Raw genomic sequence first — 27447 nt, 5'->3', positions numbered from 1 at the left:
TGCTTCATATTGACCAATCCAAATGCCTGTGTGGTAGTGGTTTGTGTTCAGATTTCCCGTGTTAATCTATCTGTAAGAACTTTGTAAACATCTTTTGTTCTTACGTATATGGATAGGCTTGCAGTAGGTTTCGTGAGACATTTTTTGGACAACTCAATTAACTGAACAACGTTACTTGTGTATGACTAGGTTGACATTTCTAGGCTACGCTTGAGAAAATGACATGGTTCATCTAGGTAGGACGGATAGGACAATTGAACGAATTATTCTTAATTATCTCTTAGATGTTCAGAAGTTCAGTTACATGTTTCTGTGGACTTTGGATCGATGACAATTTAAGGACACAAGAGATGAACAGAACACAAGTAGAAAACGATTAGCGAAATCAAGAAAACAATTTGACACAAGATCGACTATATTTTAACATACATGGTTCGATTGATTCGCTGAAAAAAAAACCAACATACGACAACTGACTTAACGAGGAGAAAAACATATTTAACCATACCACAAAATCAAACAAGGAAACAAACACAAACCGTGTGACCATAACACTACATAGGAAAATCCTGACTGACTGACCAATTGAAAACTTTCCAATCTTCTACCGTAGCTTTCTGAGTCAGTTGCAACAGTGTCTTAATGGATATCATTTTCCGCGTACGGTTGGCAAACTGCTTCTGAAAGATTACGTACTCTTTTCTATCTTCGGGTCTAGTGTAGAGGTTTCTACTCTATTCAGAGTGCAGCTAGAAACCTAGCAAAAAAAAAAGCTCGAATCGACGATTAGACCTTCAATTTCGGCACAAACATATTTTATATCACAATTTTTGAAAATAACTTATCTAAAAAACGTGAAAAAAGTATCGCAAAAAAAAATCTGCTAGCCAAATTTTTAATGAATTCATCAGAAATGCCATAAAATACTTCTCTAACAGTTTCTTATAAAATGTTTAGCTTGTTACATTTCTATCAAAATGGAGAAATTAATGACATAGTTTTAGAGACTCTATTCTGATTTTTTTTCTGTAGTAGTTAGGATTTTTCGCCGAAATATCTGGATGAGCTTTAGGACAAGTTTCAATTAATGTCTTCATTGAAACTTTTTAAAATAATGCCTTAATTCGGTAGTGGAGGACTTCCTGAAATTATTGCTTTGTTGAAGTTTTTAAGGTATTTCTAGAAATGTCAGTTCATAGAAAAGCTCCCTGCAATCACATAAGCCTTCATACTAACAATTTGACATTTTAAACATTTTTGGTATAATACTAAAAGCATTAATAATTCAGTCGTCTCTGAAGAGTCTCTGAATTGATGACGAAATATTGGAAGAAACTCTTGAAGTGTTTTCTGTGTAACGATTTGTAGAATTACTGGATTAATGCTTAATTAAATACCTAGAATCCTTGCAATCACTGATATTACAACGGAAGTAAAATTGCAATTTGGAAACCAGAAGACAGGATTCTCAAGATTTTTTTAATGAACCCAAGTAACCAAAAGTTCAGATAAAAGGGTACTTTATAAGCTAAGCAGCTTGTTCGAGGTCGCTCATTAGCCTCCTAAGCAGCTTCATTTTTAAGTAATTTTGGAACTTGAAAGTTCACATAAGCACGCTGGATAGCCTTCTAAGCAACTTCTGACAGAGCTTTGACAAAATTCATGCAGAAACAAAAATGTGTTTTCCAGAATCACACCCTGTTGGTGGGTTTGTGATTCACGTCTGGAAATTGCTTCTGATAATTATATTTTCACATATGTCGCTGCTATGCAAAGTTGAACTGGATCCTCCTGCGTGGTGGCCTGCCGACTTACCGCTGCGCTGCTGAAAACACTTGACAAAGTCAAGCTAACTTCACTACTGTACAAATGTGCAAAACTAGCTGCCGACAGAAAATCGATTCAAGTCAGACTTTACCTGCGGTCCACTCAATCGCAGCTGTAGTACTGTGGTAGAGCGTAGGGTTCTCACGCAGCGACTATCGGTTCGAATCCGATGGGCGGCAATTTTTTTTTGCTCAAGACTAGTATTCATGGATTTGATAAATTCATATTTGTCTTTTATTCGTGTACGCTTAAACAGTTGTTTTCTGTAAAAGAAATAAATTTAATCTTCATTGAAACACAAATGCTACTATACTGAACTTCTATGAACTTGAAAGTTCCGACAAAGTTCAGACATAGCATCTTAAGCAGCTTTAAAGTTCCGCGAAGTTCAGATAAAGTTCCGAATGGAACTTTCTGGCTGCTTAAGAGGCTAACAATGAGCCTCTTATGTACAATATTGTATTTTTTACGAATAATCAGACTTTAGCGACGACATTGAACTCGCCCTAATATGGTACTAACCTAACATTTATGACACATTTTCGCCTTCTTTCCCCGATTCAGGCGAAACCAGCTGATTTTGTTATGAAAACATAAACAGCTGGTAGCCGAGAACAATAAGGATGAACGTAAACATCGGTGAACCAGCTGGTTTTGTTGTGTAAACATGCCCAGCTGGTGGACCGAGAACAAAAGACCTTAATGGTAAACATTGAGAGGGCCGGCGAAAACTGTCACATTATCGGGCGAGTTGCAAAAACCCTGCGACTGAGATTGACAGCGAAATATAAGTACGACGAAATTTATCGCATCAATGTCTAAGTCGAAAAAAAAATCGCAATAATGTCTTTAAAATATCTTAAAACTGTCACAGTAGGGTAAGGGAGGTATTTTGGACCCCTTTAGGAAGTGGATGAACAATTCAGCGAAAAAAGAAAGTTTCCCCTTCAAAATATGGATAATTTCAGTAGGCATTACGTAGAGCAACATGTTTTCTGTCGAAAAAGGCCAAACAGAACTTAAAATTGTTGTATTAAATACAATAAATATCAAAACTCCTGAAGGATCTCGGGCTTGTATTTTGGACCACCTGATTTTATTTTGGACCATCAAGTGCACATATTTTGGCCCACCAAACTAAACTTCAATTGATTGATGACATGAAAGCCACCTCCGCAAAAATTTAAACATAGTTAAAACTACGTGAAGTTTACATCTTTTCTATTCATTTTTTAGGCAGGGAACGTTTAAAAATTAGGTAACGGCAAAAAAAGATGAAATGTTGTTGTAATTGCCAGTTTTTACGCATTGTAGTATGATGTTTCATAAAAAAATGTTACGCAAAACGTGTATTTATTAACTATTGCATGACGTCAGTCACCATGCATAAATTACGTAACGCTTTCTAGAAGTGTGAAAGTTTAGTGATTTTGCTAAATATAAAGGCGTTCCACACATATTGTAATGAGTGGAAAGGCCATCAAAAATAAAGTAATTTGAATGAAACGTAAATTGTCAAACATACATTAGATAACACATTGTCTCAGTCATCAACTGATTGCCGAGAAGGACAACTTTTCTAAACTAGGAGACTGAACACCTGAAAACTTCAACTTGTTGAAAAGTTGTTAAAACACAAATCAAAACAAATTTTTTAACTTGGCGAAAAGTTGTTAGAACAAATCGAACCCACAACAATCTCATTGTAAAATAAACGTATAACAACCCAGATCACGGGAGGTCCCAACTTATTCTATTTATCTGTTTTTAGAGTACATTAAATACATTGGCATGAATATTTTCTCCCTTAAGAAGGAACTAGAGAGATGGATCTGACAGGTGGTCCAAAATATGTTCACATCTGATTATGTTGAACATATTTTGGCCATAGCTTAAACCTCCATTTTAGTAAATATTATCGCTCCACCGAGGTTAAGAACAGTTTATTTTGAGTTCTTACAATGCCCTAACTACATTCACATGAAATAAATATTTATTTGTTAAATTTAATACCTCTTCGAAGCCGACTACAAATTTGTCACCTTCTTTGTTTTTGGTGCTTTTCCGTGCGTTTCATTGGAAGTGAAAACATTTTCTCTATTTTTAATACTGAACAGCATATTTAACTGACATCCAAAATAAAGGCCATCACATAGTTGTATACTTTTCGTGTTCCAATTAAAAATTACTAAGATTTAGTAGAGATTATGTGATAAATATCATAAAACTCTCTAGGTGGGCCAAAATACCTGCCCGGTCCAAAATACCTCCACTACCCTATGTATCACTATGACACTGATAATATTTTAGTTTTACAGATCCACTTAATAGTTTGGATTCTTGGCTGTTTTACATGCTCCATAGGTATATAAAGAAATGTCGGGAAAATTCTGAATTACTGCGGGAAAAAGTCGGGAAAAATGCGGGAATTTCCATTTCGATTTTGTGTGGCCACCCTGAACTTGCTTGTTCATGGTACCTTCCCCCTTTGCACCCTACCCTCTTTTGCTGGTAGCCGAAAATACATGGCTTTTTCTTATATTTTTTTAAAAATTCTACATGTTTTTGCTCAAATTTCATCGTTTTGCTAATCATCAATAGTTTTTACAGATCCATGACATGCAATGTATTACCATAGATTTAACACTAAGATATCAAAGTCAGGAACAAATTGAGTTCGATTTTTGACGCCATTCGCTCCCCCAGTGTTTTCGCCTGCTCGGCATTTCGCTTGAAGCGACGCGTTAAATCTTGAGTTCGCCGCCCTTTTTCACTTTTCTATCAAAGCAAACTTATTTCAGAAATCTTGTTACCAAGATAACGAGATTTGCTTGTTTGTTTATCACAAAAATGAAACGTCATGAACCGACACCGCTCAAACGTCAAATTTCGTGTGAGAGTAAGCAGGCCAGCAGAAATTCGTGCAGTGGACCATTCTACTCCGCATCGTGCGCCGTTTATAATTAAGTTGCTGGTAGCGCTAAAAACAGATTCTGAGGCTTCTGAGGGAAATAGCTCTATCGACTCCGGAAAGTGGTGGGCCTAGTAGACAATTTGGTGTAGCATGCTTGACGAAGAGCATCTGTCGCCGGTCGCCGGTCGTAAGGTTCCGACAAAATGTGGCATGACATCTCATCTGAAGTTGGCTGAAGTGCGCAACGTCCAATCATAGCACAGATTCCCCTCCCCTCCTGTTTGCTGAATGATCGAGGAACTGCACTGAGCGAAAAATTCACTTAAAATCCATTGGAAATCTTAAGTAGATTTTTTCCATCTAACTAAACTTTTGAAACTTAAATTATTGGTTAGTGAAAAATTTCCAGTGGAAAATTTCAATAAAGTTTAAGTGAAATTTTTCATTACCGAGTTATATGAAATTTAAGTGAATTTTCAGTATAAATGCATTAGATTATGGAAAATATTCTATTAACTTGGGTCTAATCGGAAGGCATTCCAAAATTTGGTGGTTCTCCGTAACCCCGAAGTTCACCAAATAGTTCCCTTAAGGATCAGGAAACTTCAGAAATATTAGAACATGTTGCCATCATCACACTCATACATGGTTCGTTAGTGATGGGTGACAATTTCACGCTTCTTTTTTCATACATTCGACTGCAGTAAAATTCACTTCAAAACCATATAAATTTTACGATGCAATATAGTGCGAAATTTTCAATTGCTTTTCTTTGGAGTTTCACTAAGTTTTCAAGCGGGTTTCACTCAAGTCATGTAAACTCACTGAAAAATTCATTTTCGAAAGGTTACTTGACTTTTTCCAGTGAAATGGAAATGTTATTTCCTCTCAGTGTGCTAATCATCAAAAAATATCATGCTATAAATGTTTAATTCCCAGCGTTTAGGTATGATCCGACTTTAGAGCTCCATAGGACCTGCATAGGGGCTTGTTAATACACAGTGCTTTCCGGCGGCAATCGTGGAATCAAACCTCTCTTTCTCGGGCACTTCACTGATTGCCCAAGGACCGTGGACCGACCACCGCTCCAGCTCCATCTACACGAAAAGAAATTTTCATATCGAATGTATAAGAAAATGTTATACATTTTCGCCATTTCGTTTTCCTAATATAGCTCATCTGAGAGTGTAATATGAAGCATAACACATTATTAATAGAATGTATAAGTTTAACTTATGAATTTTATTCACTATTTTTAATAACTGTCACTATTTTTAATAACGGTTACGAATCGGTTCCGCTGCGCTCAATTCCATCTTGAACTGCTCCTCGTCGGCTAACACGTTCGTTAACATTCGGTGAAAGGCTGACCTTCTCTCAAGATCCCGACCCATGATTCCTCGACATCCACGGAGACGACACCCATGACTTCTGCTGCGGATGCGTCTGGCATTACTTGCGAAACCGATAGCTTGAATGAAAGATCCGGACAGGCCATTTCGATGGTATTAAAGGGAACTTTTTTAGGACCTTGCTTATGACCGCGTTCCAGGCAGAGTGTTAATTGATCCAGGGATACTCTGTGAAAGAGAAAAATGGTGTAAAGTGCATCATAAACTAATAATAATTTTGATTCAGGTAATAGCTACCGGGATCTGCAAGCGTTATCCTTGTGTGAATATAATTTTCAAATGTTTTCAACGAACGGAGAAAAATACGGTTGACAGTACGACGCGTCGAAAGCGCCGCCTCCTTATGGCCATTCAAAAATGATGTACTGGGGGAATGGGGTCATTGAAAAATGATAAAGCTGGCGTCAAGGGCGAATTTCCAGTTTCATATTGATTGTTGGTATTACTACTCATTATAATCTATTGAAGTTTTGATCCCAGAGGTATTCTAAGGCCTCCAAAGTACTCCGAAGTTTGCGTCACAAATCCAACATTCTAAACCAAATTTGATACACGATGAATCATCACAGAACGTAATCTACGCTACTCAGAAAGCCGCAAAGCTTTCCTAGAAAATTTTTGGTACATGAATTAGGTGATCTTGGTCATCCAAACTACTCTGGATTTCATTTTCTTAAGACCAACCATCATTTGTGTTCACTCTATTCAAGAAATTTAGGCACGTTGACGTTTATTAGACCTCGCAATGTTACGAGCAACTCAATATTGTGGTAGTTGGACATTCCGTGAAGTACAAATGGCCTCCAAAACACTTTGAAGTTTGGGTTACGATATCTACATCCTGTATCATGCTTAACCCTCTAATACCCAATCCCGCCTTTAGACGGGGTATAGTTTGAGCATTTTAGTAATTTTTGTTTCGTGGAAAATCTTTTTTTTTATATTTTTGGCTGATATTTAGGACTGGTCTGTATATCTCAAAATAGCTTTTGGTGTATTTTAAAGCGTATTTACATCATTGAAAAATAGATGTTTTAGTCACCTTTTAGAAGTCATTGTTTATTTTGTATTAAATCGCTACAACTAACATATTTTATTTTTTTCCCAAATCACTCTATCCTTATTTAACCTTATTTAATAGTTTAAGGGAATCGAATACACTCTAAAATTATTTTCCTTAAAATTACACGGTAAACAAAATTTTCAGTGAAATTTTTTTAAAATAATGATATTTCAACAATAATCATAAAATCTCAAAATGTTTTCATCTCAAAAAATCTGTTCCCCAAATTGGCTTCCAGGAAAAATATAATGTGGGGGGGTGTTGAAGAACAAAAATTAGAAAAATCAAAAATTGAAACTCCCGGAATCGAGAATTAAAAAGAATCATCTTCCAAAACATGTTTAAATCGATTTTAGATGACGAAAAATGATATTTAGAACAAAATAAAAAAAATTGGGTATTAAAGGTTTAAATTGTAAAAAAACTACTCGGAGATATCTTCCAGGAATTCCTCCAGGGATTTTTAAGGGATTTTTAAAAATTGCTCCAGAAATTCTTCCATGAATACCCCAGTGTCCTTCAGGAAACATCTAGTAATTTCTCAAGAAAACTCTTCTGGGATTACTCTAAGAATTCGTCCGAAAGTTCCTTCAGGGATTTCCTCAGAAATTTCTCCGAAAATTGTTAAGGAATTACGCCAAAAATTCCTCACGAAATTCCACCAGGAACTCCTTAAGAAATTCCTCCAGGAACTCTTTCAGGAGTTCTTTAAAAAAATCTTCTTGGAATTCCACCAGGAAATCCTCGACAAATTCCTCAAGGATTTTTTTCCAAGAATTCGTCCAGGAATTCCTCCAAGACATATGCCTATTTTTTTTCAAGAATCCCTCCAGGAATTCCTCTAAAAAAATCCTACACTACAGAAGTTCTCCAGGGGTCCCTCTAAGAGTTCTGACAAGAATCCCTTCAAGAATCTTGCCAGGAATATCGCCAAGGTTTTTTTTCATGAAATTCCTTCAAAAATTCATCTAAAAATCTTTCAGAAATTCCTTCTGGAAATTCCGCAAGAAAATAATCCTGAGACAACCTCAGGGTTTCCTCCAAAACATCCTTCAGTTAATTCTTCGAGACTTCTTTCCAGAATTTCTCCAATAATTTCTCCAGAAAATACTCAAAGAATTCTGTTAAGAATTCCTCTAAGAATCCTATCAGGAATTTATCCAAAAAATCCTCCAGCAATTTTCTAAAGAATTTCTCACTCAATTACTCCAGCAATATGTCCAGAAACTGGAAATTAAAAAAATAACTTCGAAAATTCCTCCAGGAATTCCTCAAGGATATCCTTCAAGGATTCCTTTATGGATTCCCAAGGATATTCTTTGAAAATTCCTTCACAAATTATTAACATGAATTCTTCTAGAAAGCACTCCAGGAGTTCCTCCAGGATTTTCTCCAGTAATTTCTTCAAGACATTTTTGAAGAAATTCCTGGAAGAATTCTTGTAGGAGTTCTTTGAGGAATTCCTGAAAGAAATTTCCAAAGAATTCTTGGAGAAATTCCTGGATTTTTGGTGGAAATCTTGATAAAAGTCTTGAAGGTATTCATGAAGTAATTCATTGAAGGGAATTCTGGAAGGAACTCTGGAAGAAATTCTGGATTTTTAGAGGAATTCTTGTGGGAAGTCTTGGAGGAATTCATTTCCTGAAGGAATTTTTGAAGGTATTCCTGAGGGATTTCTGTAGGCATTTTTGGAGGGATTTCTGAAGAATACCTGTAAATAATTCTTGAAAGGATTTCTGGAGAAATTCCTGAAGGGATTCTTGGAGAAATTCTTAGCAGAAGTTTTGGAGGAATAACTTGAGAAATTCTTGAAAAAAATCCTGATGGAATTCTTGCAGGAATTCTTAACAAAATTCTTGGAGTAATTTCTGAAGGAATTCTTGGACAAATACTGGGAAGAAGTCTCGGAGCAGTTGCTGGAGAATTTCCCAAGGAGTATTTTCTTGAACAATTTCCAGAGGTTTCCTGAAGAATCTTGAAGGTATTCATAAAAGAATTTCTAGAAGATTTTCTGGATGAATTCTTGAAGGAATTTCTTGAGAAAATCCTTGGAGGTATTTGTGGAGAAATTCTTGAAGGGATTGTTGGCAGAAGTTATAGAGAGACCCCTGGACAAACTCTTGGGGATTTTCCTGTACGATTTTTTGAAGGATCTCTAGGCATATGTCATGGAAGAATTCCTGGATGAATTCTTGGAGAAATTCCTTGGGGGAATTTCTTGGTGGAATTTCTAAAGATATTATGAGAGGAATTTCGGGAGGACTTCCTGGGGGAATTTTTGGCGTAATTCCTTACAAGCTTGCTATTTGATGAAAACATTCGCGAAATGATGCGATTTGCTTTTGACAACGAATACGTTTTCACCCATCCTCGCTTTATTCAATCAACCTCCCATACGAGTAGCACACGAACGGACTCAACACTGATCAGCATAGTTGACTCTTCCTTTTCGCCGTTGAGCCGTTGCGTTCTAGCCAAGCATCTCTTTTCATCGCTTTCGATGCTTTTCGACAGCTTATCGCGAAGCATCGTTGGCTGGAAGCTTTATTAGTATGGTATCGGTACATGCGAATGTTGCTTCTGTGTGCGTGTCGAGCGTTCGTGCCGTAGCTTCGCAAACCAACCTATTCGGTATGGTTCGGTTGTTCGGGCGAGCGTGTGGCGGCACAGTCAGATGTGTACAAAATCGTTTGTAATTTATATCATGTTCGTTTTGCCACCTCTTTGCTGCTGGTCATCGCTGATCAGTGCACAGTTCAATCGCACGCGATAAATATACAGTTGATGAGTTGTGATGAGCACTAGTGAGGTGATAATTTGCATCATAGATTCCTTAAGATTTTTTGGAGGCATTTCTGAGGAAATCCCTGAAGGAATTCTCGAACGAATCATTAGAGTAATTCCGAAAGTATTTTCTAGAGAAATTATTAAAGGTTTCTTGAAAGATCATGGAGGTAGACATAAAGGAATTCTTGAAAAAAAAAATCCTGAGAGATCCCTGGAGGAATTTCTGGAAGAATTCTTCGACGAATTCCTGAAAAGTTCCAGGAGAATTTTCTGAAGTTGTTTCTGTTGGAATTCGTTGAAAAATTTCTTCACGAATTTCTGGAGAAATGCCTGAAAGTGATTTCGGATGAATCTCTGGAGATTACTTGTTGGAAGAATTTCTGGACGATTTCCCGCGGGTTTCTGGAGAAATTTTCTGAGAAATTCCTGGAGAAACTCTTGGAGAAATTCCAGGCAGGAGTCTATGAGAAATTACTGAAGAAATTCTTGGAGAATCACCTAGAGAGTTTCTTTGAGGAATTCTTGGCAGAATTTTTAGAGTAATATCTGGAGGACTACTTGAAGAAATTCCTGAAGCAATTCTTGTACGAATTTCTGGTAGAATTCTCGGAGGAACTCCTGGAAGAATTTTCGAGGATTTTCTCGAAAAATTCTTAGAGAAATTCTTCCTGGAATTGTTTGCCAAAATTCTTGGAGGAATATCTGGAAAGATTCTTTGAGGAATTCTTGGCGAAAGTCTTGGAGAAATTCCTGAAGGATGTTTTGGAGGCACCACTCCGATAAAGTAAAGAGATACTAGAGTAGAGCTTGTGGAACTTGAAAGTCTCGATTCCAGAATAGTTTTGATGACCTATATCACCAAGTGAGTGTTGCCAAGTTATCAAAATTGCACTCTGAGGCTCTAAGAATAGCGTAGATTACATTCCACGAGCATTAGCTAAAATAAAATATCCTTAGATTTACAGATATTGCGACCCATACTTCAAAATACAATGGGTCTTCTTGTGTGCCAGTGGACACCCAAATAGCAACACATAGAGATACGCGTAATATGAGGTTCAATAGACACAATCATGAAAGAATTATGCCGATAGAGTGAACAGAAACCAGAGTAGAGCCTGTAGACCAAATCAGTGCTGTAATGAACCATTACAGCACTGATAATTTAGTGTGGGAAAGTAGGCCTTTTCCTGTCAGATTTGCGTGAGGTAAAACAGCCTATTACGATGAGAAATTGCAAAAAAGATTTTTTAAACATTTCTTGTTGTTTGGTTTATTCAGTAATTTTCAACTCAGATGAAAACAATACATAGGGGGCTATCCATAAGCTACGTAGACTCTGAGGGGGGGTTTGGTCAAAGTTTACGGTTCATACAAATTTCGAAAATTGTGTATGAACGAAAGCATACGTGGGGGAGAGTGGGGAATCTGAGATGGCCAAAAATGAGTCTACGTAGATTATGGACAGCGCCTAGACAGTCGGTGGCTTGAAATTTTAGCCTGTCTTAGCATAGTGGTGTGAACCATCAACCAAGCTAATCTACCTCGGGGCCAGTTTCACACATTTCGATGTTTTCGTTCCCATCGGGACTTCATGCCTAATTTCACCTTTTATAATTTTTACACTTGTTCGCAACATATCAAAAAAGGCATCGCTTTATCTACTATGACTCTACTCTTTTATACTCCCTTAGTAGAAAATGATCGAATAGCATTATCATTAACCCTTAAGGACGCGTAGCACGTCATCAGCATCAATGGGATCTCGCTCAAATTTCAAAGTGGTAAATCCTAGCCACCAAAGCGCATATTTGTATGAAAATGTATCACCCCATATGCTCACTCGTGGTGAGTGTGATGATACTTTTTTGCTGTGTGACTGCAGAATTACCCGTTTTTATCACTTCAAAAACGCGAGGCAAACAAAAACTGTTCAAATGTTTCGTAATCTTATCTCTTTGGGCCTTTTCCTAATAGTTCCAATTTTATTGAGTTATTCAGTATCTCATTTTAGCCATTGTCCCCTATACATTTCAAAATGCTTGCTGTATGTATATATATATATATATACACTCCCGACCAAAAGTTTGGGGTCGTCCCCTCAAAAACATGTCATTTTTAAGTCCATATCTCCGCCAGTTCACGTCCGATTTCAAGAACCTAGGTCTCATTCAAAAGATACTATAAAGATAAGTCAAAGAAACTATAAACATGATTGAAGTTGAACTATTTGTATGTAAACATAACCTAAAGTTGCTAACTTTTCTAAAACTGGCGGCAGTAATCATAACCTATTTTCTATAAGCTATAAACTGCTTTTGCCGAACTTAACTTTTCAAACTGATATTTTTGTCATTGAATATTTTTAAGTATTTTAATTTGTAGGAGAAAAACCCGATTTAATCCACCTATGGTGAACAGAACCCTTCTTACACTTATTAAAACTATTGTTGTATTATTTGTTTTTAACATATTTATTTTGTGTGATGGACCAAAAGTTCTAGAAAATATTGTGGACTTGGCATCTAGTGAATTGGTTTCCAAAATAGCATCATGGACCATGGACTAAACTACCAGAAATGCCAGACACCTTCTAGAATCTTGTGTGAATTTTTTAAAAAATAGCTTACATATTCTGGAATATTGTATCTTTTGTTAACTGCCAAAAGATCTTGAATCGATTAACAAATGGATAAGAAAATCAGCGAGATATACTTTGTCTAATATCTCTTAATCAGTCGATTAAATTAGCTCCGAAGTGGTATTCATGGTTATGGTGCAAAAGGACAAAAATGATATATCTACTAAGTTAATCAGTTTTGGCATTAGCTAGTTATTTTCGCTGTCCGGTTCTTGCATTTTTCCCACAATATATAAATTCAAAGCTTTCATTTAACATATTGTTAGTTTTCATAAAATTCCTGTGTATTTGTAATTTGTTATTTATAATTTTATTGAAAACAACAATACACTTTGTCAGCATTATTTATTGAAAAATAATTTCCCATGGACTGGTCAAAAACTAATGCAAGATAACAAGTAAGTGAATAGATTAATAAAAAAGAATTTATTGAAATACTCTTCGTAAGATATCTCAGTAATCAAATGTCGAATCGAAATAAAATTTCAGGGCCTTAAGGATATTGTAGCTTTCATTTGGTGCTTAGAGAACCCAAATCGGTTGACAGACAGCTGAGATATTTATTATGGCTCCCTTGGTCAAAAATCTCTCAAAAAGTTAACCTTACTCCCAAGTACTCTTTGAAAGATATCTCGGTAACCAAATGTCCAATCCTAATAAAATTGTATAGGGTTCTTCTAGAATGTTGTAGCTTTCATTTGGTGCCAGGATAACCGAAATCGGTTGACAGACGGCCAGAATATTTATTATGATACACTTGGTCAAAAATCTCAAAAGGTTTAGTTGTATGTATAAATCCTAAGTACTCTTCGAAAGATATCTCTGTAACCAAATGTCCAATCAAAATAAAATTTCTGGGCGATCTACTAGGATTCTGTAGCTTTCACTTGGTGCCAAGAGAACCCAAATCGATCGACAAACGGCCAAAATATTTATTATGATACACTTGGTCAAAAATCTCAAAAGGTTTAGTTGTATGTATAAATCCTAAGTACTCTTCGAAAGATATCTCTGTAACCAAATGTCCAATCAAAATAAAATTTCTGGGCGATCTACTAGGATTCTGTAGCTTTCACTTGGTGCCAAGAGAACCCAAATCAATCGACAAACGGCCAAAATATTTATTATGATACCCTTGGTCAAAAATCTTGAAAAGTTTAGATGTATGACTCATAAGTACTCTTCGAGAGATATCTCGGTAACCAATCGTCCAATCGAAAAAAAAATCAATAGCGTTCTACTAGGATGTAGTAGCTTTCATTTGCTTCCAAGAGAACTCAAATCGGTTGACAGACGGCTGAGAAACGTGCGTGACTTTTTTTTGTAACGCACATACACACACACACACATACACACATACACACACACACATACAGACATTTGCTCAGTTCGTCGAGCTGAGTTCATTGGTATATGAGACTCGGCCCTCCGGGCCTCGAATCGAAAGTCGGTTTTTCGAGCGATATTTATACCCTTCTTATGGGTGTAAGAAGGGTAAAAAGACAAAATGCGACATCATTTCTGAATATTATAAACAAGAGATGATCCGTTTGGGGTTTTACTATTAAGTAGCACAACTTTTGAACGACTTAATTTGCATTTGCATGGTTTTATGGTGATATTCATCCGAAATTCTCAAATATTCTTAATTCATAGGAGATATTAGACAACATGAGACATTATCACTGAATGTGATGAACAAGACACGATCCGTTTGGGGTGTTACCATTGAATAGTACGACTTCTGAACGACTTTGCATGGTTTTATTGAAATTCATCCGAAATTCTCAAATATTCTTTTTTCATAGGGGATATTGGATAAAATGAGACAAAATGACCAAAGTGAGACACTTGGAGATGTTTTTCAGGAAAGGGATTAGCACCATTCGATTCCTCGGAGTGTTTTGCTTAGGAATGTCCTGTGGTTTGCTTAGCGGCCCGAAATGAATTGCGTCCGTTTTTTGCTCGAATTTGTATTGCGCTTAGCAAGAAAAAAAAATAGTTTCATACTTTTACCGATCTGTCAGTCAGTTGTGCGCAAGGGTGAATCTCATATCATGTGTAGTATCTATATTTGCATTACTTAAAACATACCCACACCACATACCCAACCGGTATCGACCGTGTGCGATCATTACAAGACTGAATGTAACAAATAATGGCACCACCAATCGAATCAGCAACAATTTCAGAAAATATTGTTTTATTTCCGATTCATTAAAACAATCTCGAGAAGAACCATAATGAGTTAGTTAATCAACAACAACGACCAGCCGGGATGTTTATTTGGTCGCAGACAATGGAAACGTGCTGCGTGTAGCTTTGTCGCGAAACGACGTCGTCTGTTTTCTCGCTCCTGATTGGCTGCGCGCAACTGGAGTGGAGCTGCGCGTAACTGCCCGGCGCGCAAATTGCGCAACGAAAGAAAAAAATTACAAAATATTAGCAATACACTGTGCCTTGTTATGAGAGTTGAGGGACTGATCTCTGACTCTTAGAAAAGTTTGACAAAATTATCCAACTGTCGAAAGCTGTCCTGGCCACGTCCTTACTGCTGAGGGATGGGATAGAATGGGTAGTTGGACACCAAAGAAAGATGTAGAAAACTTTACGACCTTTGAGGTTTAGGTGTCAAGAGAATATGAGCGTTAGTGGAAGGGTACGGATACGTTTGTCTATGTGCAGGCATACCAAATATTATTAGCCTGCATCGAATCAGCTCTCTGCATAATTCGTCCGGGTTACCTACCTCACCATCTTGATCGCAGCTGAATTAGTTATCCAGTGCCTCTAGTACTAATTGTTAAGTCTCAGTAGAAAATGATCGAATGAGCCATAACAATGTTTATTATAAAATTCGATACGATTGTGTTGAATGGTAGGTACATCCTTGGAGGTGCATCACACAGCTCAGTGGAGAGCTAGGTATCAACTGGTAGGTAAATGGAAATAAATTGTAAATAAGTTATACCTAGATTGAATAAAGGAGAGACACTGCGCTGGCAGCGATATCAGTCAGAGAACAAAGCCTCGCCTGTGTTTTTATTTCCAAAAGGTTATGGGCCTAGGGACGCCCTGGTGGTGGTTCGGGAAGCGAGGAGACCGAGGTGCGGTATCCAAGATACGATGAGGAGGCCAATACCCGATGAGGTGTCAAGATGCGATGAGGCCTGGTGCCAATATTCGTTGAGACACCAAGATGCGGTGAGGGGACCAACACTCGATGAGGATTGATAGCCGTATGGGACCTGCGCTGGAACCAAGAGGCAGAGGGTGCTGGCTGATCGATGGACGCTGGAGCTGGATGGCAGAAGGTACTTGAGGCGGAAGACGCTTCGAGCCAGGAGGAGCTTGGTAGCCTCTTAGTAGCAGACGTAGCTTGGAGCCAGGGCCTGGTAGCAGAGTCTGCTTGGAGCCAGGAGGAGTCTGGTAGCTCGGTTGCTAAAGAGGAGCTCGGTAGGCTGGAGGAGTACGTGGCCAGGTGAAGCTCGGGACGCGTCGGATCTGAGAGTGTGTGATGAGGAGTGTTGAATGGTAGGTACATCCTTGGAGGTGCATCACACAGCTCAGTGGAGAGCTAGGTATCAACTAATAGGTAAATGGAAATAAGTTGTAAATAAGTTATACCTAGATTGAATAAAGGAGAGACACTGCGCTGGTAGCGATATCAGTCAGTACCTGGGTTTGGAGAACAAAGCCTCGCCTGTGTTTTTATTTCCAAAAGATTGATGAGTCAGAATGCATTTGGAATTCATAAATGGACAAAAAGAAGCAAAAAAGCATCTAAAAGAGGCAATGTGGTCTCAGGGCTTTTATAGGAAAAGGGAAAGCGATATCTAATGGGTCGTGAAAGAGAGCAAGGGACGTCTCAGGAACTTCTAAAGTATGAGTCAAATGGATATTAAGAGGAGCTAGACTAATACAGAGGGCCCATATAGCCGAGGCGGTAAACGCACGGGTATTCAGCATGCTCCATGATGAGGGGTCCGATTCCCGGTCGGTCCAGGATCTTTTCGTAAAGGAAATTTCTTTGACTTCCTTGGGCATAGAGTATCTTCGTGCCTGCCACACGATATACGCATGCAAAATGGAAGCTCTCAGTTAATAACTGTGGAAATGCTCATAGAATACTAAGCTGAGAACATGGCTGAGAAGCAGGCTTTGTCCCAATGAGGACGTTACGCCAAGAAGAGAGAGAGAGACTAATACAAAGAACTACGAATTTTAAAAGGATCATATGTTGCGATAAAAATATTCTGGAGTTTCATAACGGCATTTTCTGGAAGTATTGTTAAAATTATCTCAAATATGAAGCGGACCTAGTGTGTTGATTAAAGCTTCAACCCGAAGACGTGGATCAAATCATACTCGCAACAAACTCACAAAATATGAACACTTCTTCCAGAAGGTAAGTGAAATCATGCAAGGGTCTCGATGTAACTTAGCCCAGGGCAAACAAATTCGTTGACCTTTCAGGACGAAACTGCACCGCGCTCGCGCTGTATACGACGAGCGAGGTATTTTGGTAGTGTTGTACTTTTTACAACAGCGCGCGTCCTGAAGGGTTAATACAGACAAAAAATATCAGCTTGATCTTAATTAACCGCCCGTAGATGAACACTGGAAGATGCTACTTGAAAATTTTAAGGGTAAGTCATGCAGGGTTTCAAAAAAGTTTGAAGAAGTGTAGCTCAGCGGATCTACAAGCGTAAATAGTGGTGTTTGTCTAACTTTTCACTCTGACTATGAGATCTAAAACAAGGTAACCCTAAAAGGCCTCAGTTTCGTCACCTCGCTGAGTGTGTTCCAGCAAAGACGATTTCTGAAAGACGCCAGGTATCCCTTTTAGGGTTAAGGACAGACTTGTTAGAATCCCAAAATGGCCACCACAATGGCCGACTTGGGCACCTACTCACGATTTCGAGCGCACAAATCTTCTCGTAAACTAAACCAGCGCACCTGATCTTCTTATTTTATGCTTATTACAAGTGAGTAAGAACAGAATAAGAAAATGCACTGTTATTTGAAGCTTACTTCTTGAGATTTATGTGCATCGAAAGTTCAGATGCACTCTTTAAACGGGATGTCAAAACGTTTGTCCTTAGGTTCTCCTACTCCAACGTTTCGACCCTTATCAGATCTTTCTCAAGGATTCCAGATTACAAATTTTCCTCACACAATATTTTCCTCAATTTCAGATTATACTGGGATCCATCGGTTTGCTGAGTGTCGGCATGGGTTTCATAGCTGGCAGTGGAATCGTGTCAATTTTGGGTGTATCGTACGGTCCCGTTCACACGTGCCTGCCGTTCCTGCTGATGGGACTTGGCGTGGACGATATGTTCGTTATGATGGCTTGCTACCGAAAGATCCACGAAACCCATGCAAATCTACCGTTACCGGAACGGATGGGGCTTATGTTGAAGCATGCTGGTGCCTCCATTACTGTAACGTCCCTTACCGATATTGTAGCGTTTGCAGTTGGTTCAATAACTGTACTACCCTCGCTGCAGTCGTTCTGCATCTACGCCGCATTTGGCGTATTTATGATGTTCGTCTTTGTCATCACGTTTTACGTTGCTATATTCACCTTAGATGAGCGCAGGATCGCTACCCGGAGAAACTCGTTCGTCCCATGGAAGATCCATGACGAGAAGTCAACGCAATTGTGGTGCCAATACAATCTGATGCATCGATTCATTAACTTCGTCTATTCGAAAATTATTCTAACGAGTGTTGGAAAAACATTGATCATATTGGCAGTCATCTGCATGACGGGTCTGAACATTCAAAGTTTGATGAAACTTCGACAGAAGTTCGATCCGAATTGGTTTATCCCGGAGGAAACCTACTTCAGCAAATTTATAGTGAAGAATCGTGAACAGTATCCTAACAATGGATACGAAGCAATGCTACTGTTTGGCAACTACAACTACACCGCAGAGCTGCAGGAGCTGCTCAGGATAACGCACGAGCTGGAGAATAGAACCGATATTCTACACAGCGTGGACTCCTGGCTTGAACCGTTCCAAGACTATGTTCACACTCACTATGACAAAGGTAAGACTTTTGAAATATTTTAAAATGTGTAGTTTGATTGGCGATACTTGGGCAGGGCTTCCTATTTTGAAAACTTTCTGTTACAACACCTTATTATTGGAATTCTTGGAATTGTTTGAAAACGTGGCCGGTGTGAGACTTATTGCGAAAATCGCATGAGTTCAATAACATCACCGAAAGTAACAAACTTATTGTTCTAGTCTAGTCCAAGTAACATTTTTTACTCAAAAAGACTAGAAGAGGTTCTTATAACCTTCATAAAACCAAAGTAAAAAGTATTTGGTTTTATGATGGTTTTTAAAACCTCTACAAGAGTAATTGGACATCAAATTGTTACAGACACTTAATAATAATATTTAAATTCTTCTTACCTGCAGACATTGGCGAAGTAGTTCTCAGCGAATCGGATTTTCACTCTTACCTGTCCAAGTTTCTGTACAGTCACGAGGGCGGCCGGTATCAAATGAACTTCAAGTTCGCCACAAAGCTGAAGTGTGGCGCACCAGCTCCGAACATAACCGTCACCACGATCGATTTCAAGTTCCGACCTTTCGGCGAACGTGAAGAATACATCCCGGCCAAGCACGCTGTCGAAGTCCTGCTCGCGGAAAGCCACTTCTCAACGAAAGCGCCGTTCAACACGCTCTGGGCAAAGGTCTTCGGCAACTGGGTTACCGATGAGATCATCGATACGGAAATCTACCGAAACGTTGCCTTAGCTATGGTTGGCGTAATGTTCTGTTCAGCTGTGCTGATCGTCAATCCGCAGATTTGCTTCTGGATCTTCATATGCGTCCTGTTAACGCTGGTCAACGTCGGAGGCCTTATGCAACGATGGGGTCTTACTCTGGACATATGCTCCTGTATTGCCCTTCAGCTAGCCGTTGGCCTTTGCGTAGATTACGCAGCCCACATCGGTCACACGTTCCTAACCATCAGCCATGGTAACCGAAATCGACGCTCGCTAGAAACCGTACTACACATAGGTGCTGCCGTACTCTACGGAGGAGGTTCAACCATCCTATCGCTCAGTGTTCTCTCTGGGTCACAAGCCTATACCTATCGTACCTTCTTCAAAATATTCCTTCTGGTTATTTTACTTGGCCTGTTCCACGGACTTGTCCTTCTACCCGTTATCCTCAGCCTAGTAGGACCTCCCCCATACAGTGGCTTCATAGATGACCCCAATAAGCTTCCCGAAGATATCGAGAAGGAAATGCTACCGATCGCAGACAACCAGAAGTGGCGCATTGGTGAACTTGCCCAAAGCGAAGAAGAGAAACAACCAATGAGGACAGATCCCGTACTATGAACGACACGTTTAGCTGAAAGCGTTCCATGACTTAACTCGCAAATCCACCGCTAAGCAACGGATGGATTGAACTATTAACAGTAATCATTTAAACAAACACAAGGAAATGCACAAAAACAAAACTTTTTGCAGTTTTACACACAAGCAACCGTAACTTTTCGAATGATCTTGCAACAAGTGCTGTTTTGTTTTTAACATAGGCCACGTGATGCCATTGTGATTCTAATCCTGCTAAGGTTACAAAGTATTTTTTTTTTTCGGACAGAGTCATTACATGTGTAAGTGAGGAATATGAAGGATGGATGGAAGAAGTAAATTAAAAACATTTGGATTGTAGCAACTGGTGGACTTTGAAGTCGAAATTGATCCGAAATATTCCTGTTCGATATATACTGTTTGGGCAATTTGGTTATCTGAACATGGGCGTAGCCAGAGGGGGCCGGGGCGTGGTAAATTTGATCCAACTCAAGATTATCTCTATAATTCAGAGTTCTAGAAAAAATCTCTCAAGAAATAAACTATTCTTTTTTCAATAATTAATAAACTTTTTTCTCGATACCCACAAGAAGTTTCGTCAACTTTTTCTCTAAGAGCACCCCTTATTTCATAGATTAAAAAAAATAAGCTTGGTTGAATAGATAAATGTTGTGGGTATTGTTCATGGAATACAGCAACAACATGCCAAATTTTCCGGACATGCCGGTTCCGGTAGAAAAAGAGAACTTCCTAGAATCATATGCTGCTATAGAGTGTAGTAACTTGAATTTTATGAATTTTCGCCAGTATTCGTTTCAAAAAACATGATGCTAAGAGCAAAAACCTGGGATTTCTTTATGAATTTATACAGCGACATCTTCAGAAATTCCTCCGATTGGTAGAAAATCCAATTATGAAATAATCTGAATGTTTCTGAATCTGAATAAATTCTTGATTCTTGATTCTCGATTCTTGATTCTTGATTCTTGATTCTTGATTCTTGATTCTTGATTCTTGACTCTTGATTCTTGATTCTTGATTCTTGATTCTTGATTCTTGATTCTTGATTCTTGATTCTTGATTCTTGATTCTTGATTCTTGATTCTTGATTCTTGATTCTTGATTCTTGATTCTTGATTCTTGATTCTTGATTCTTGATTCTTGATTCTTGATTCTTGATTCTTGATTCTTGATTCTTGATTCTTGATTCTTGATTCTTGATTCTTGATTCTTGATTCTTGATTCTTGATTCTTGATTCTTGATTCTTGATTCTTGATTCTTGATTCTTGATTCTTGATTCTTGATTCTTGATTCTTGATTCTTGATTCTTGATTCTTGATTCTTGATTCTTGATTCTTGATTCTTGATTCTTGATTCTTGATTCTTGATTCTTGATTCTTGATTCTTGATTCTTGATTCTTGATTCTTGATTCTTGATTCTTGATTCTTGATTCTTGATTCTTGATTCTTGATTCTTGATTCTTGATTCTTGATTCTTGATTCTTGATTCTTGATTCTTGATTCTTGATTCTTGATTCTTAATTCTTGATTCTTGATTCTTGATTCTTGATGTTGTTGATGATGATGATGATCCGGGCCTGACACATGGGTATCAATATAAACACTGCCCAACTAACAATCGCCAGCCGCAAACAAGCATGCATGCTGAATTGTTGCTTTATAATAGTAATTATATCTGAACTAAAATTATGATGTACACATAACTGTACAAATGCTATTTCAATTGAAAAAGTAGCCAATGTTCAGCTTTTCGTATTGGTATTAACAATGATAATTTATAACACTTTTCAAGCGTTTAATAAGATTTTTTTTCGACTCGCAGTAATTCCTTTACAACAGAGTTTAACAAGACCTTTTTCTGCTTCTTGTATGTTGTCGTTTCATAAAATGAATTATTTCCATACACTGAACGGCGGCTTGCGGTGAAAATTACTATTCTGAGGGTCAATTTAAATGCACAACGCCACTAAATTTGTGCAGACTGAGTTTCGTTTTAATTCAACAGAATTATGTTTTCAATTTTACCATGGACTCGATTTTCAATTAAAAAAAGTTTCTGTTGGCAACCGGATTCGAACCAAGAATCTTGACATCACCATGCTCGCACGCTACCACTCAGCTATCGAACCGGTTGATGTGAGAAGAAACAAAACGCACACAAGAAGCGTTGGTGGGTCGATGATCATGTTTTGCCATGGTAAATTTAAAAACATTTTTGTGCTTGTCATTACTGCAAAGCTCCTTTCAGTGTAAGTAGAAAAGACATTTCCCCTCGCATTTCCTTTTGCATTTCCCCAATGCTTGTAGAACAATTGTCAGGATTGCTTGTGAAAAACGGAGGAATTTAGCTTTAATCGAACGCTCTATTTTTTTGCACCGTATTCGACCCCCTGGAACACAATGCTCTCCTGTGGAGCGGACCTGGTGTGATAGTTAAAGCACGTGACTATCACGCCGAGGACCTGGGTCCCGAGATGAACTAGCCTACACGCTTAGATCAGTTTACCTTTTTTCCAAAAAGTGCACAACCGCAAATATGCGTAAATGATACTCAAATATAGGTTAACAAAACTCAAATATGGGTAATGTGGACACACATATGAGTAATTGTAACCCAAATATGGGTTAATATTACCTATAAACAAAGATATCCGATTAACAAGATGGCCATGTGAGTGGGGTGGCCATATGAATCGTACACTGAAAGGAGCTTTGCAGTAATGACAAGCACAAAAATGTTTTTAAATTTACCATGGCAAAACATGATCATCGACCCACCAACGCTTCTTGTGTGCGTTTTGTTTCTTCTCACATCAACCGGTTCGATAGCTGAGTGGTAGCGTGCGAGCATGGTGATGTCAAGATTCTTGGTTCGAATCCGGTTGCCAACAGAAAATTTTTTTAATTGAAAATCGAGTCCATGGTAAAATTGAAAACATAATTCTGTTGAATTAAAACGAAACTCAGTCTGCACAAATTTAGTGGCGTTGTGCATTTAAATTGACCCTCAGAATAGTAATTTTCACCGCAAGCCGCCGTTCAGTGTAGGAAACATGTCTTTTTTGCGATTGTGCTGCTACGTAGAGGAACAATATAGAACTATTAAGGAAAACGTTACAAGGCATACTAAGATTTTTCTTGAAGCAAATGACATTTGATTTGTTTTGAATTGGTCGAATCTGAAGGTCGATCCAAAAGACGTAGGAAAGAGGCAAAGCATCCGGCAGGCTACTGGTACACTGATTATATGTGCGACATGACAACAGACTGGGGGTCGCGAGCGTCACGAGAGTCAAGATTGGGAAATGATGGTGTTTAATGTTCAATCTGTCTCGCCCAAGCATGTTCATGCATGACCATTAAAATGTTTGTCCTTCTAAACCAATATACGCCCCTTGAATTAGTTTTTTTTTATATAAATTTTTTCACATATTTAACACATAATCAATGAATGGAACAAATATTTACAAATATTTATTTTCTTTTTCACATTATAAAGAAACGTTCATAATAAAATTATTTGAACTTCCGAGTTCTTGCACAGTGCTGGCATTTCTCTATTGAAATGGGTGACTCGTGTCGTACACGGTTAGATTAAAAAATGCTAAAATGCATAAAAGCTATACTAAAACCATATTCGATCTGCCCACCCATTGGAATGCATATTTCGAGGTATATTCCGCCAATGCATATAACGAATTTAAAAAAAAAAAAAAAAAAAAGACACGGACAACGTCTTCAGCTTTCGGCTGTACAGACTGTTTTAAAACTTAACATTAGACAACGGACAACGGAGCATGCACCAGTGGAAACGGGGAAGAAATTATTCTCACGAAAAGTTTCAACGCCCGAAGCGGGAATCGAACCCTCACCCCATAGCATGGTGCGATTATAAGCTTGGTGACCCTAACCGCACGGCTACGAGGCTCCACTGCTCAGAATGCATATATTGACAATATTCATTGGAGTGCTTATACCGATATTATTTGTATGAAATGCATAAAATAGATTTGGTTTATTTTATTTTTATTAATCAAACAAAAAAAAAGACATGTTTGGACAAAACAAAAACCAATCAGAAACACTTTATTGCTTTTTCACTTATGATAAACTCACTAATTACATAATCACTTATTATTAATCACATTGATTGTTGTTCACATGCCGTCGAAAACATTTCTGGAGCTCGATTTGAATAGGTCCCCAAGTAACCACGAAGCCGTATATAAGTGCATCAATTTTGCTATATATTTATATTTAAAATTGTGCATATAATGCTGCATTACTTTAAACACCTCATTGAAGCAATATTAAAGTCGAAAAGGGCCCCACTAAAATCAAATTAATGCCACATATTGCAGCACGTTGACAGCCATTGCTAAAGTAACATAAATGCATGTGCTGTACATATGCATTTACACATGCTAAATACGTGCAACACGAAAAACCAAAACAAAAATCTATTTTTAGCACCGCTTCATTATCGACGGTACTAATGCCCCCACACATGGATGTTTTAACCATTATTTTTTGTCGCCGGGTCGGGAGTCGAACCAGATTTGTTGAAGACCGCTATAGACATCTATAGATGAGTTCCATACGCGCTGGCACCTTGGACCGTTTCTGCTGCAGTGAAAACAACAGATATTTCATTAACTAAAAGGAAACTGTTCTTCGGTCTCAATCATTGCAGTAGAGGGCAAAACGACTATGTCATATGTAATAGAAATCCTGTAATCACATTCTGATAAATCACTGATAAATACATAATGCATTTTAGAAGATATTTAATCAATATAAGAAAATTAAAACACCCTTTGCACACTGCACACATGCTAATTGAGGTTTCCATCATTATTGGCATGTGAATTGGCATGGCAAGAGAAAAGGTAATCTTTAAAAAGGTTTTTCTGAAAAAAGCCTTCGATCGGTGGTTCAAACGGGGATTAAGTTGGTCGGGAGTCAAACCAGAAGTGTTGATGACCGCTAGAGTAAAGTTGTTCACTCTTCTTGATTTCATTTGTTTACCATTAGAGTCAAGCTTTTATAATTGTATGGTTAGAGCAACCTTTGCTAGTTTGTACATTGCATTTATTCAGTTTTTGCAGTGTTGAATTATTGAACTATCGTATATCAGCTTTTAATACACCCGAATGTGAAGAAAAATGTAATGCATCATTACATTGATAATGCCAATCTAAAGGATCATTGCATGACAAGGGTGGAGTTACTGCATTTCGCATTGCAAAGGTTGATAGTCAGTCTAATTCGTGCAATGATATAATGCTTGTGGTTACTTGGGGATCGTATGTGCTTTTGTCGATTAAAAATTCGATCAGTTGGATTCGCTTATTGTAGCGAAAACCGTTGAAATTGAACAAAGTTGATATATACAGCAGAATCCTCACAAAATAAGCTTTCCGTTCCATCATTAAAAGTTTCAAAAATATCTTCCATATTGCTACAATAACTAAAATAAACTGATCGAATTTTATATCGACAAAAGCACATACGACCTATTCAAATCGAGCTCCAGATTTGTCGATTTTTACCACCGCCACACTCCGCGTCGAACAAAGTTGTAGAAGCTGGAACATTTATCTGAAATTAAACATTTTGAAAGTTTACGTCTTTGAAAAAACGTTAGATTTACTTACCGGAATAGAATGAACAATCTGGAATCAGTAAACTCAGTGGAAAACATGCTATTTATAAGCTTTATAGGAAAACCGGGGACGAACACAACTAATTTTTAACAATGCGATGGCGGCGGCTGTCGGTTGGCTAACTAAAAATGATCAAAGTCCAATGTGTACAATTAATGACTTGATATTCACTAAAAGTTGAATAAATATCAGAAATGCCAAGGAGTGCATATTTTTTATGCATTGGAAAGGTTAAAACGAGTAAATGAGAAATTATTATTTTAAAATAAGCTAAAATGCATAGCTCGTTTTCTCCGTGTACGCTATTACGGCGTAGTACAAATGATCTGACACCACTCCCGGGTTGCTCTCATTCGCCAGGATGCTCTTGATTGTCCGCAGCATTGTTTCTGGCGATCAGCTCAACTCCTTAAGAACTCGCCCCCATAATTTAGAATTGTAATAGTTCCACTACTATCTTCAGCTAGAACACTTGGCATAAGCCTAAAATGATTACAAGCAAAGTTTTCAATAATAAATTGTTGAAATGAAACGAAGTTACATATTTACCTTTTCTTACCCCACAGAGCACAAAAGTTTGATAACTGAAAACAGTGTTGTTTATTAGTAACTTTCAGTTAGCAACATCCTAGTTAGCAACCACCAAAAGCAAGGCACACTTCTACCTATGCTACTACCCCTATACCACTATTTTGATTCTATATTCTTCCGCAAGCCTACTGATGGCGCTGCATTTATGTTTCCAGAAATGTATGTAAGTTGAGGGGGTCTGGATCAAGGCACGCTAGTCTCAAAATCAAAGTAAGGTACAATAGGGCTCTGCATGAACTTCTCTCCGAGATTCTCTCCTTCTCTTTTAAGTCTAGTATGCACCTGGTAAGAAAAGCACTCCAGAAAAAATCCCTCTAATTACCAAAGGAATTTTGACAACTGATTAGTACACTCAGCCAAATAACCTTAAGATTTCCATAAGGCCCAACTTATGAAACGGCCTTTAAATAATTCATAATGATTCGGATGAATTTCATAAGGTCACTATGACGTAAAATCGTCTCACAGCTTGGCTTTTATTCATATTCAGCAACATGATATTCTCAAGCGTCGGTAGCCGTGTGGATAAAACAAGGGCTTGGTGATCCCGACGTTCATGGATCGAATCCAGTCCGCATCATTTTAAGATTTTTTTGTTCTTTTCATAAGTATTGAATTCTTTCAATCGCAGAGTAAAACGCAAACACGAGTGGTTTCGAATAGAACAACAACAGAATGAATATTTATTTTGACGTTTCTTCTCTCATAGTGAATCAATTGGATTTGGGTAATAAGATAATGTTACACACTCAATATTCCCCCTCAATTGATTATCCCCAACAGTTCCCGAAGCAATCGGAACCTTGGCGCAGCCAAACCCTTCGTCATGACATCAGCAATTTGTTGTTCGGTTGGTAGATATACTAGACGGAGCTTACCTTTGTCCACCAACTCACGAACGAAGAAGTTCTGGATATCGACGTGTTTCAACCTTTTCTGCTTTCCAGGTTCGACGATTAGGGCGATACAAGGTTGATTATCCTCGAAGATGTTGATTGGTTCCTTCACGACGCATCCAATAGAGCTGAGCAAATTTGCCATCCATATCAGTTCGCAACTTGTCAGGCAAAGCGCCATCAGCTCCGCTTCTGTGGTCGAAAGCGCAACCGAAGACTGTTTTCTAGTTGACCAGGCAACGACGGACCCGCACAGTTTGATCACGAACCCAGACACTGA

General features: G+C 38.1%; 1 protein-coding gene across 1 annotated transcript in view; it reads left to right on the top strand.

Annotated features, from left to right (window-relative positions):
* LOC134291680 (patched domain-containing protein 3-like) overlaps positions 1 to 20352 on the top strand; it is a 33474-nt gene extending 13122 nt beyond the window's left edge. The window contains exons 6-7 of the mRNA XM_062859750.1: positions 17843 to 18704; positions 19082 to 20352. Of these exons, the coding sequence (XP_062715734.1) occupies positions 17843 to 18704; positions 19082 to 20016 (1797 nt within the window). The 3' untranslated portion in view covers positions 20017 to 20352. The remainder of the gene's footprint in view (positions 1 to 17842; positions 18705 to 19081) is intronic.
* Positions 20353 to 27447: the final 7095 nt, after the last annotated feature.

Source organism: Aedes albopictus, chromosome 3, assembly GCF_035046485.1.
Source record: "Aedes albopictus strain Foshan chromosome 3, AalbF5, whole genome shotgun sequence".
Classification (NCBI taxonomy): domain Eukaryota; kingdom Metazoa; phylum Arthropoda; class Insecta; order Diptera; family Culicidae; genus Aedes; species Aedes albopictus.
Note: the sequence above shows the minus strand (reverse complement) of the source record. Positions and strands in the feature narration are given on the sequence as shown.